At 36.1% G+C, this 12,784-nt stretch overlaps 1 protein-coding gene across 1 annotated transcript in view; it reads right to left on the bottom strand.

The window, feature by feature from the left end:
* LOC108607582 (protein bunched, class 2/F/G isoform) overlaps positions 1-12,784 on the bottom strand; it is a 77,244-nt gene that overhangs the window by 10,659 nt on the left and 53,801 nt on the right. Inside the window, 1 exon segment of the mRNA XM_033293888.1 lies at positions 5,244-5,295. Coding sequence (XP_033149779.1) covers positions 5,244-5,295 — 52 coding nt within the window.

Here is a 12,784-nt window from a genome sequence, read left to right on the forward strand (position 1 = left end):
TAAAACATTATAGTCTATTTAAAATACACAAAATAATTGTCTGTCATTTTTTAAACAAATTATTTTTGGCATTTTTTGTTGCGTATTTAATATGCCAAAAAGTTAATTAGGTCAGCAACTGTTTTTGTCAGTTTATGCGAGATTTTTTTATTTATTATTATTTGTGCGAGCCGCCGCCGCTGGTTGGCAACAAATTTAATTATTTTGGCCAAGTTGGGGGTAAAAACTATTTCGTATTGTTTGCTGTTGTGCGTGTGTGTGTGTGTGTAGTGCAGTTTGACAGTTGGCAGGCTGATTGACATTTCTAGTTGTAGTTAAGTGGCACACAGAGGCGTATACTTAATATTGTTGTATGCCAGTTGGTTTATTGAGTTGTAAAAGTTGTTTGTAAGCCACAAAGAGAAATTTGTGGCAGTTGAAAATACTTTAAAAGGTCATAGCTCGATTATTATTGAGACTACAAGGCAAAGTGATTAAAAATGCGTAAAGCTGTTGCTTTGTTTCCTGGCTTTGATTAATGCTAGAATAATTGTTGCTCAGACTGAATATAGCACAAAGGTCATTATGTCAATATATCACATACAATAGTTCAATGCAGAGAGGTCAACAGTTTGCCGCTTATGCAAATTATAAACAAATTGCTTGATCAGCTTTGTTGTTTGCTATTCCTGTTTTACAATATTATTAATATGCCGGCGCTAGCGCCAATTTGGTGAAATCTATTCACACATAACATATAGCGTATATATATGTGTATTTTGGCCTGTTTGTTGGCCATAAAAATTTGCATAAATCTGTTGTTTGTTTATTATTAATAATTATGTGTGGCATAAATTAACAATTGAATGGCTGAAAGTCAAAGTGTGTGTCTTAGCCTGTTTTAGCTTAATGTTTTTTGTATTTGAATTTAGCTTAATTAAAGCAAAAGGTTTGCCAAAATAGAAAAGAAATAAATTGTTTTATTTGCATGCGGTTTGATTTATGTGTTGAAAAGCGGAACTAAACAAGATTTAGGCAGCCAGGAAGCTGCAGAACAAGAAGAAGCATAGTAATTGCCTTGCGTATTTTTAATTAGATATTCAGGGCTAAATGTGCTTTTGTTTTGACAGTTTAAATGGTTTGCCAAAAAAGCAAAATAGCAATGGCATTATATAAGCTATAGACAGACAAATGGCGTATGGCGATTTTTCTTAGAAAGCTTTCTCTTTAAAATAAATATAGACTGCAATTTGCATGACAATAGCTGTGCTGCGTTTTACAACACTGTCAAGCTAAACTAGTTAAGTGTAGACTTAGCTGCTAATAAAATTTTGTTTGCTAGCGCTCAATTCCCAATAGAAAATGATAAGCGCCAGGCCAGCTACAAAATTTTAGTTTATTCAACTACTCCCAAGCGTATTCAAGTGTTGATAAATGCCGCAAATTGTGGCACAGACAAAAGCAAAAGCTCTGCTACGTTTTACAACACTACTATGCTAAACTAGTGAAGTCTAGACATAGCCTGCGATTAAAATTTTGTTTGTTAGCGCTCAATTCCCAATAGCAAATGATAATCGCATGAGCCAGACCATTTAAAAAAGTTTTGTTTAGTTAACTGCTCCCAAGCGTATTTCAAGTGTTGATAAATGCTGCAGACAAAATTGTATTGGGGCGTTAGTTGCTGTCTCTATTATCTAGTCAAGGACGTAGACTTTATAAGTTGAGTGCGCTTAGCAACAAGCGCAATTTGTTTGCAAGTGAATGCAATGCAAACCAACACATATGTAAGTATGTATGTGTGTGTGTTTGTGTGTGTGTGTAGCGATAAAACTGACCCACTTTGAGGCAGGCCCCGCGTTGATTGCAACTAAGGCTATCTAGCGTCTAGGCCAGTAAGTATTTTTATTTATATGTCTAGTGACGGTCGCTGCTGCTTTTGTTGTTGTTGCTGCTGCTGCTTGAAAGGCCTAAACACGTTGCTAGCAGTTTAAATGCACTGTGCACTGTCGTTGACTGTTGCAATTTTTGGCAGCTAAACAAACAAATGACAAGATGCGCCGCGCCGACCTTGAATGTGAAATGAAAATGCAAAACATTCTGAGCAAAGCAAAGTCACTTTGTATATTTTGGCAAAGCTATAGACAGCAGAGATCCGTTTTGCAGCAATTGTTGCATGACCAGTGTTGGTAAATATTATGTTACATATGCACATTCACAATTTACGGTTTTAAATTACGCGCAAAGTCGCCGACCTGCAACAACAAAGTGTCAAGTTCTGAACAATGACGTCAGTTGCCAACTAATTAGAGATCAACTTCAAACTTTTGCTCACGTGTTTGCAGCTCTCAGTTGATTTGCTTTTGATCGTTTGCGTCGTCGGCACTGCCAAGCCTAATTAGCTATAGTTGATATAGCCGACGTCAGTCAACGCTTTGTGGCCAAAGTGCAATTTAGTGGACTTGCCACAACACGTGGCAGCAGCCAACTGTGCGTAGTTTCCACTCAATGCTAATTGTTATGTAAGTCAACTGTTATTATCTATAAACAAGTCTTTAGCAATGTCTTCTGTTGTTTTTAACTTTCAAACTTTGTAGCACTTGCACAAACATCGAAGAAAAAAACCCACTGAGTAACATTTCTTTTATCTTATCTTGAAAGTGCGACGCCTTTTATTGTTCACCTACCATAAAAAACAAAAAACGTTGTTGATTTAATGGCTTTATGTTCTTTGGGCTTGTTGTTTGTACGTCTTGGCATAGGCCAGCATAACAAAATTTGTTTAAAAAACAATAAAGAAATTAAAAGTTGAGCTCCATAAATCATTAAGTCATTAAGTTGCATTATCGTTATCTTGTTGTTTTCGTAAATTTGTTGCTCAAGTGTTAAATACAATTTGTTTATGCTCGTCAATCTATTGTTGAAAGTTGATAATTAGCAATGATAGCGCTTTTCAACTATTGCTAATGAGTTCGATGCAAATTTTATAAATAAAATATTAAACTAAAAATTGTAGTTCTCTTTAAATTGTTGTTGAGAACTTTAGCTCTAGCTAATATTTAAACTAATTGTTGCTGCCTAATCAATAGATAAGCTGCCAGTCTTTGCTATTAGCATAACCTAAAAAACAATTGTTATCAACTAAGCTAATAAATCATTAAAATGATTAAGCTGGCGCCTAGACTTTGTTTTGTTTTGATTTGATTTGGATTTGAAGTTTGTTTGTTGCTACAAATAAGATTCTATATAGTATATAGCACTCAAGATTAGCATAGAAATTGGAGCGTGTGAGTGTATTTACTATATAAGCAAAAGCTGATAATATTCTATAGGGAAGACTAAGCGCAAACAATTATGTTCTTATCAAAAAACAAAAACAAATATAAATTATCTTGTATATAGCGCATACGAGTCGTGTGCCCTTCTAATTGTTGTTGCTGCCAAATGTTAATGCGCAAATAGCAAAAGTGACGTCATGTCAATTTACAAAAGATTGATAAGTCAAGCAAAATTAAATTGTGTGTATATTAAAAAACAAAAGGCAAGGAAGTCTCTTCCGTATGCAATTCCTGCCTTTAAAACAGCCACAAAATGCGAGTTGTTTCAGCTGTAAATTATAAATATGCGCCTTTGTTTTCAGCCAAGAAGAAGAAGAACAACAACAACAAGTTTATGATATGGCGACTATATATCAATTGTAGCAGCTCATAAAAAACACATTTATTGATATAATATTTTATAGCCGGTTGTGCAGCTATCATTTGAACAATTTAATAGCAGGCAGCAGCTTGTATATTATTTTAATATTAAACATTTAAGTGCAGACGCCTATTTTATGTTTCTGCACACCCACAAAACGCTAGATAATGATGCATAATTTAAAGACTTTCACCAAAGTGTCTATAATTATGAAAATGACGAAAAAAATGTACTTGAAAATGAATATTTATACATATATATATATATATATATATAATAAGCTGAGCTGAGCGATAAGCGCAACAAATTGTTGGCCATTTTGTAAACAACCGTTGATAACAGTTGCTTTTTTCAATATATAATATACGCTTTTGGCCAAGGTCAATGCAAAATCCTGTTACAAGACAAATGAAATTTACTTTCACGTTAGAAAGGCTGCGCTATTCTTTGCAGCTTCTTCAGTTTTGCAGCAAAAGAAAGTGCCGCAGCAATTGAATTGACCTAAATGACCAATAATGGCCAAAGAGCGAGAGAGAGAGAGAGCGACAGAGCGTGCGCTGCTGCATTCGTTACACATTTGATTTCAAAAGGAAAAGTTGATTGACTTAAACGAACAGCAACCAGCTGAAACTGCATGCAACAAGTAGAACCAAAATGTGTCAAGCTGCAGCCAGAGATCCGTCAGCGCAATATAAATCAAATCAAAGACGAGCCAATTACTAAAGAGAAAAACTTTGCATAAGCCTTTGCTTTGACTTTGCTAACGTGGCTGCTCCTCTGTGTGCCAACGGAGCTGCTGCCGGCGCCCAGTAACTGCTTATCCTATCTCCGGCCACATCGCGCACACAGTCATCAGGATGCAAGAAAGAAACAGTAGCTGGTCCAGCTCCAACGCTTAGCAGCTCAACTGGGTGGCTGGGCTGATTCTTCTTCTTAGGCATTCCCTTCTTTAGATACTTTTCAAAATATTTACTAATATTGGCTGCCATTCGCTAGTAGTTTAATCAGAGCATTTCCTATCCCCATCTCCAATGTTTCCAGGACAATTCATTCAACTTCTAAGAATAGCTTGGCCAGCAATCAAGGCTATTTTTATATCAACGCCCCCACGCGCAGTTCAATTGAGGCAACAATTGTTTGTTTTGCAAAATCATAAGCCGCGTTTGTATACAAAACAGAAATGAAATCAATTGTCATCCACACAGCATTCATGGCTGGCTCTTTTTAATTGAATCTAAAAATAGCCACAGCCGCTCTCGTATATTGATATGTATGGCAAAATCCAATTGAGCTAAATTTGTGCAGAGTACTGCCAAGAATTCTTTTTTATACGCGCCGCAGGGCACAGACAGCGAAGCTCTAAGCCCCACTTGGCGGCTCTGGGGTCGTTGCCTGTGCCTCGCTCTCTAAGTTAAGTGGCGCGATCTGAAGTATTTAATCTATGGGCTCAGTTTTCAGGGCCAAAGATTAGCAACAGATCTTGATAAGCTAAGCACATTTAATTTGTTTAGAGATTGGCTTATCAATTTGCAACATTTAGTATTTAATTATATAGAGATAAGACTTACCATTGCCTGTTCGATTTTGTTATCAATCGCAACTGCACTAGTTCCAGATGCACTGTAATTAAATATAAGAGAGCAATTTCAGATTAATAATAATGTAATAAGATGTTAAATAAGTTTTTTTTTTCATTAATTTCAGACTTGTGTAATTAAAATCAAAAATAATTGCTTAATATATAATTTTATTGCTTTTATTATTTTTATTGACTTTATTTGTTTTGTCTTAGCCATCAATCAAGCCAAAATTCAGCATTAGTGGGCTTAATTACAAAGTAACCCGCAGCTGATTTCTATTATTTTTTACGCTCTTTGACCTTGTGCAAAATTAAGGTCACTAAGTGAATAAAACTTCCTATGCAAAGGCAATGCCAAATGCGCAATTTAGTTGTCAAAAAATATTTTAAATAAAAAGCGCCATAGACAAAAAAAAAAAGTTAAGCATTGTGTGCAACAAATTGCTGCGCTCATTAAAAATGATTCAATCGATCGAATAACAATTTTTTTTTCAAGAAATATGTTAAATGTCAGTGGAGCAGCAGCAGTGTAAATAACAGTGGCATGCACATTTCCTTAATTGTTAAGCAATTTTTTTTAATTATGCAACAAAGCGAAAAAAAAAACTAGAAACTAGGCGAAAATCGAAACAGACAAAACAAAACAAAACAAAACAATAGTATTGTATTACATAAAAACAACTAAGAGACATAACTACAGCTTGGCTTTTTGCATATTTTGAAATAAATTGCTGAGCAGCAAGCACAAGTTCTTTATAGCCAAAGCTAGCAATCAGCTAAGATTGCTTAACCTTGGAGCACACACAAACAGTTGGGTGAGTGGCTAAAATACAATTTAAACTGTAGTTTTAGCACTGGCTATAAATCTTAAATTATGCTCAATGATTTTAGCAGCCAGTGAACCCTTTCAAGGACTTTTGGCAACATAATTTAATGCTTGCTTAGAATTCTAAGCTATGATTAGCAAATTGTTTATTTTTTGAAAAGCACATTGAACTCGCAAGCAAAACACTTGCAAATTTAATGTGTTATAGATCAAGGCTAGCTTTTGATTTTTAATGTGCCTAACACGCGATAGTTAATAATAGAAAATGGCAAATGGTGTGTTTAATGTGTCATCCATAAAGATGGTTTCAATTGATATCGAAAGGCAGTTGCATGAGTCAAGTAACTTTTTTGTGTGCGAATTTTAAATAGACAGGTGAACATTGCTGATAAATGAGTCAAGCGCATATTTTTGTAAATTAAGTGCGTTAAAATTATCTAATTGTTATCGCAATTGTTTTAGTTCATAAAGCATTTTAAGCAATTTATTATTTGTAGATTCAAAATACACTACACAGCATAATATTTATTTATTTAATAGCGACACAAATTAATTAAAATGAAATATAAGTTTAAATACTTATTTTAATTATACTTAAATATTGTTTAAATTTTTTGCATTTAAAGTGCATTTATTTTAAATTTTATGCTTGAAATTTAGTTGAGAGCTGCGTCTGAGAAATTGCTTTAAGAATTTAAGCAGCTATTGTTTATCATTTTTAATGCATATACATTTTAAAAATAAAATTTAATTACTGCCTGCCTTTCGTACTGTAAAGCAGTCATAAAACTCAGTTTGATGATTATTATTGCTGCTTGCTGCTGTTGAAAACAAAAATGAAATGCGCGAATGCAAATTAATTAAAGTCGTGAACGTCTACACAGTCTGAACTTTATAAGTTTGGAATTTAATAGGTTATACTACAGTCGCACTGAACTGAACTTGAGAGTTGAGTTGGGGTTGTGACTGGGTAATTCCCATGAGGCAGACCCCACAAGGACGAAAGCGCATAAAGTTTCTTCAACCGCTTGGCCGGCCAAGTGTCCTTGCGGTCGGGTCTGCTGCTGCTCCCTGCTGTTTGCCATAATCTCAAATAAATATTACACGCACAATAAGTAAAAGTGGCCTGGACTCGAACTCGCGGCACGTTGAGGCGACTCGCAACTGGGTGCAATGACTCATGGCGTGACTTTTGTTCTCTTTCTTCAAAATATTTATACACTGGCTGCACACTCACACATGTGTGTGTGCATTGCCCAATGTCAATGCGGACAACGGTCAATGGCGTCGTAGTCGGCACCACAAGTCGGAAAATTTTATAATATGGCAAAGCGTTTTGATAAAAAATTGCAAGAGTGGCAGCAACAAAAGAGAAGAGTTAAAAAAAATCGCCTAAGAGTTAAAATCAGTGCTATATATTTGTATTAATATTTGCAATATTTTGTTTGTGCTACTTTGTTATCTATAAATCTGTAATAAAATCTAATTTTACTTGAGCTAATCTTCACTTTCTTCGCTCTTTACGCTTCGCTTCTTCACTAAAGTGTCAGCACCCGCAGCATCTCTGATTAGCATTAGCTTTCATTATCATTAACTTTTGTGCTTGTTATCAACACGCTTTTGAATAATTAAATCTGTCTAGCTGACGTCACAATTTGAGCAAGAGAGAAACGATCAACAAACAGCAAAGCGCAGCGTGAACGAAACAAAGTAAAGAAACAAACAACAGTAGCTACAACAACAACAACAACAACAACAACAACAACAAAGTGCAAAGTTTATTAAAGTTCAAGCTAAGCATTGACGTCGATAAAAAAAGTACAATGATGTCATTTTTTTTTTTCTACTCTACGTTAAATTCAGTTTGAATATCAAGTTCTGATTGCTGATTGAACATCACGTGATAAACTAAGGTTTTAACAAAATGTGTCAGCCGCATTGAAAATGAGGCTAAAATAAACTGAGCTAAGCATTAAAGCTACAACTGTTAATAAAACTAAAGCTTATATAAAACTTTTTTATGCTTATTGTGTTTAGTTAGCTTTGCTTACTGCTGAACATTGGAACATTTTATGATATCTCTATACTAGAGACTTCCATATATATGAATTGAGTTCTGATTGGCGCCGATTCGCAGTCGACGCACCAATTTTGCAGTTTGCTGTTTATTTTGACTGGCCACAAACTCAAATTACACGCCCCAGAGTCATGTAAATTAATCGAATCGAAGTTCGCGCCACTTCTCACTTGGCCTATTGCCAGCAACAGAGCTCTGGGCCTGATGTCGCTGCTCTTTGGCATTTTGTTGACGCTGCTATTTTGGTGGCATTCCTCAAATATCAAACATACAACTGGCAATGATATTTTATTTATTTACAATGCTTAAATTCCGGATGTTGAGCAGTAGCACTTGCTAAAGTTGTTCCCACACAGCATTTGTTGCTGCCGCTGCATTTTTTCATAAACAAATGGCAAACATAACTGTTAAAGTCAGCAGTATTTATTAAAAAAAGAACTAAACTGCAGCGCATTTTCCGCTTTTGACAACTTTGTTGAAGTATTTGCTGTTGTTGTGATTTGTTTACAGTTTGAGGAAGTGAAAAGACAACAACATAAAAATATAGGACGCAAATGCCATAAACTCTGCAATTGATACCATCTAAACAGAGGAGTGAAGTGAATTTCAACATAGCTCAAGGGCAATTTAAAAATGCGCATTATTTATTGGCTGTTAAAAAAAAATGGCATTTAATTTTAACGCTTGCCCCTGACCCAATTATAAAAAACATTCAATCATTCAATGAAAACCAAAGAAAAGGGCAACTTAAAATTGAAAACAGTTACAACTTGTTAACCGGTTTGTCTGCTGCAAGTTGTAGGAAGTTGCCTTAAAGTGTCTAAAATGTCGCCAAGTTGGCAGCAGCAGCAGCGCGTGGCACAGACTCCTAGCCAGGCCAACAAGTCGAACAACTTAACGGGCCACAAAAATACAATGAGGTCAGTCTAAGATTAAACAACTAACGATGCGGCGGCGCTGCGTTTGGGACGCGTTTGGCGCTGATGTAATGCGTTCCACACAGGAAGCTAACAACACATAACCTGTATACAAACATAACTGAGCAACAGCCTATATATATGATATAGTTAGACTGCAATTGGCATGCCAGACAAATTATGCGCCTTACTCAACCAAAGCAGGTTACATAGCCAGTTCGCTCTCTCTCTCTCTCTCTCGCTCTCTTTGCTACTGTCATTAGCTAATTTTACACGATTTGCCAGCAGACAGACGAGTTATAAACAATTTTTTCGTATTTCTTTTTAGTGTAAATTCAATTGGTAATTGTCAACAATTGACCGATAACTGCTATAAATAGCAAACAGATATCAATCAATTTGCCAAGCAATCGCAATTGATTTAAGCAACTAATTAGCAGCTAATATTTATATTTAGTGTCACTTGGCAACAAGTGTCAAGTGGGTGAGTTTATGTTGCTTAAAAATAAACTTTTGTAAGTCAAGGCAAATATTTGCTTTAAAGTTATTACAGCTTGTCTTGCATCTCTTATCTGTGCCTCTATAAATAAAGCTTAGCCTATTTATATATTTGCTTGCTATATTTAGCGCTGCCTTTATAGCCTTGCATTTGCTGCTTATCAGTTTACTCACTCGGTTTCGGGCAAGAAGTAATCGATATACTTCATTACAACCTCTCGCACTGGATCCTGCTGCTTGCCTGATATACTGGGATACATATCGAAATCCATTTTGCTTGCACTATTATTATTATTTGAGCCAGCCTCAGCTTTCATTATCCAACAAAGTAAACTGTTCAGTGAGTTAGACGCTTAGTCTAAGCCCCAAGTATGTTTTATTATACACAACAAAGCAATGTGTATTTAATAGTTACTAAGTAACGGCGCAGTTGTTACTTTTGGTATTTGCAGCCCCTCAGGCTTGGGTTAGGTTAGAAATTCCTTTAGCTTTTCAGCTTACAATTGCAATTACGAGTTTTTTTCTCGCTCTATAACTTTTGTAGATTTGTTTTTGTTCGAGCTTTGAGCTATTTCGCTTTAATGAGTTTCACTTTTTGTATTCTTTGCTGCTGCTGAAAGCTCTTTTATGCTTTTGCTTTTGCACTTTAGTCAATTGCTACGGGATTTTATTTTTTTTTATTACATGTAACTTAAATTATTATGCTTTGGGTAAGGCGTCTTTTAAGTGTTTGCATTTTTCAGGTGTTGAACTGCTGCTGCTGAGAGTTACAGCGTTAATGCGCTCTCACTTTTGTAATTCAGCAGAGAGAGAGCGGCGGCGCTTTTAACACAGTTAATTTTCAAATTCAGCACGCTCTCTCGATCTAGGGCTCTCTTTTCTGTCTGCTGTGTGAAAAGATATATAAAAAATGCGCGCGAGTCGTTTGCTAAAAACTTTGAGCACTTTTGTGTATGCACATTTACTAATTGTTTATATTTTTGCTGCTAACACAATTGTATTTATTGCAGTTTACACGAGACTTTTTGCTTGCTTGTGAGCTGATGATGAACTGATGAAAAAAAACACTGGCGAAACAATCAATTGTTTAAACGAACACGCGAGGGCACAGCACTGACAAAAACACACCATAAATTATAAAACAAAACATGAGCAACGAAAACAATGGCAAGCAACTTAAAAAAATATTTCTTTTTCTTTTTTTTGTCTATCTGGTGTGTGTAATTTTTTCGTGTTTGCTGCGCCAGAGCTCCTCAGCATAACTGAAACCAACTGAATCGCTTTTGGTTGCTGCTGTTGTTTCCCCACTGAGAGCGCTCACAGCCAGCCAGCCAGACTGACTGACAACAAAAACAACAACAGCAAGAGCAACAAAGAAGACAACGACAACCAGGTTACAGCTACAACAACTACAACAACAGCTTTTGGTGGTTGCTTATTGAAGTTGCGCTGCTGAAGCTGAAAGTTTTGTTCAGCAAAAAGGGCAAGTGGGGAAAAGAGAGAGAGAGAGCGAGACAGAGCGCGAGCTAAACAAAGCTTAAAGACCCAAAGCCGAACTAGCATGGAAACCAAATGAAAGCTGCGCGCAGCAAAAAGCAAAGGCATGCACTCACCAATACATACACACACACACACTGTCATGCGTACATGTGCACATAAATGCATTTTGTATGTATGCGTCTGAGCACAGAGCCCAAAGCAAATGTGACTCGTGCTCAAAACAAATAAAAGCGTACGTAAATAAACAAACAAAACGTACAAAAATAATAAATGTATGCCCCCGAAAAACAAAAAACAACAACAACATCAGCAATATGTTTGTGGACACACAGGTAAAAAACGAGACATAAAACGTTTAATCAGAACTTGCACTCTCTGCTCAATGCGTTTGCTCTCTCTCTCTCTCGCGCAGCATATAAAAAGCAATATGGCTGCTTTGAAAAGCTTTAATGCGCTGAATGAGAGAAACCATACAAAAGTTAAAGCAGCAGCATGTCAGCAAGAAGAGAGCGCAAGAGAGAGAAAAAAGAGAGAGAGCGTTGGTTAGCTGCACATTTAACGGCAAAGAACTTTTGAAACTCAGTCAAGCGTCGCAGCATCAGCACTCGCTGCCACTTTAGCATGACAACTTGCCACGTTGTTTGAAAGCTGTAAAGTAATACAGCAACGCCCAGCCACCCACTTAGTATTAATTGCATGCGCATAAAAATTGCAACATTATTATATTTTTCGGGGGTATGAAACATCAGCTGTTGCGTCGAAAGCTTTAGCACAAGCTTAATAGCTTACCATACATTTAAAATTAGAGAGAGAGCGCGCGCGGTCGCTTATACAATATTCAAAACTCACCTGCAACGAAAAAGAAAATTGATCAAATTCATTAATACATTTTAATTAAGAGCACAAACTATATATAGCTTTTAACGACTTTGGCAACGCCATTAAACATTTCGAAAGTGTTGACTGAAAATTGCAGCCGAACACGCACTGAAGCAAAAAGAGTGCGTAAGCTTTAATTTTATTAAAAAAAAAACTATATTTATTAAGTTTAGGCCGCTTGAGTTAGTTTTGTTAACAACACTATGCCAATTGTTAAGTCAAATGGATAACTTTGCTCTGCAATCTGTTTACTTATTAAACTTATATACAGTTGTTATTGACAACGCGTGTTCGAACTTTTGTTGCTGCCTCGAAGCTGTTAATGATTGCTGTTGTTATTGGCTTTTATTAGCCTGTAAACAGTTGTTAAGTGTTGATATTTTTTCGCACAAAACAACATTTTTGGGTGACACGCCCTAACAATTAGCGTATCAAGCCCACAAGCACAACAATTTATAAATACACTTGTAGTACAACAAATTGCTTGGGGAAATGCAAAAGAAAATTCACTTTATTGTGCAACAAATACAGCAGTTGAAGTTGTTTTCATGTTGCTGACAGTCATTTCCAGGCATTGTTTCCATTGTTGTTATGAAACATTAGCCAAAGCAACCACAACAACTTTTAATCGCCAAATTATCCAGCAACAAAAAAAAAAAGAAAGAAAAAAAAGGCCGCTGGCAGCATCAACAACAAATCGTGAGTTTTTACTTTCGTTTTTCTTGTCTAGGAGTTTGCCTTTGCTTGCTGCTGGGGTAGGCAGCACTTGGCTGAGGGCGTGCCTGACCTCTGGGGGCAACAACGACCACAACAACAACAAAAAGCGAAAGGCA

Source organism: Drosophila busckii, chromosome 2L, assembly GCF_011750605.1.
Source record: "Drosophila busckii strain San Diego stock center, stock number 13000-0081.31 chromosome 2L, ASM1175060v1, whole genome shotgun sequence".
NCBI lineage: Eukaryota > Metazoa > Arthropoda > Insecta > Diptera > Drosophilidae > Drosophila > Drosophila busckii.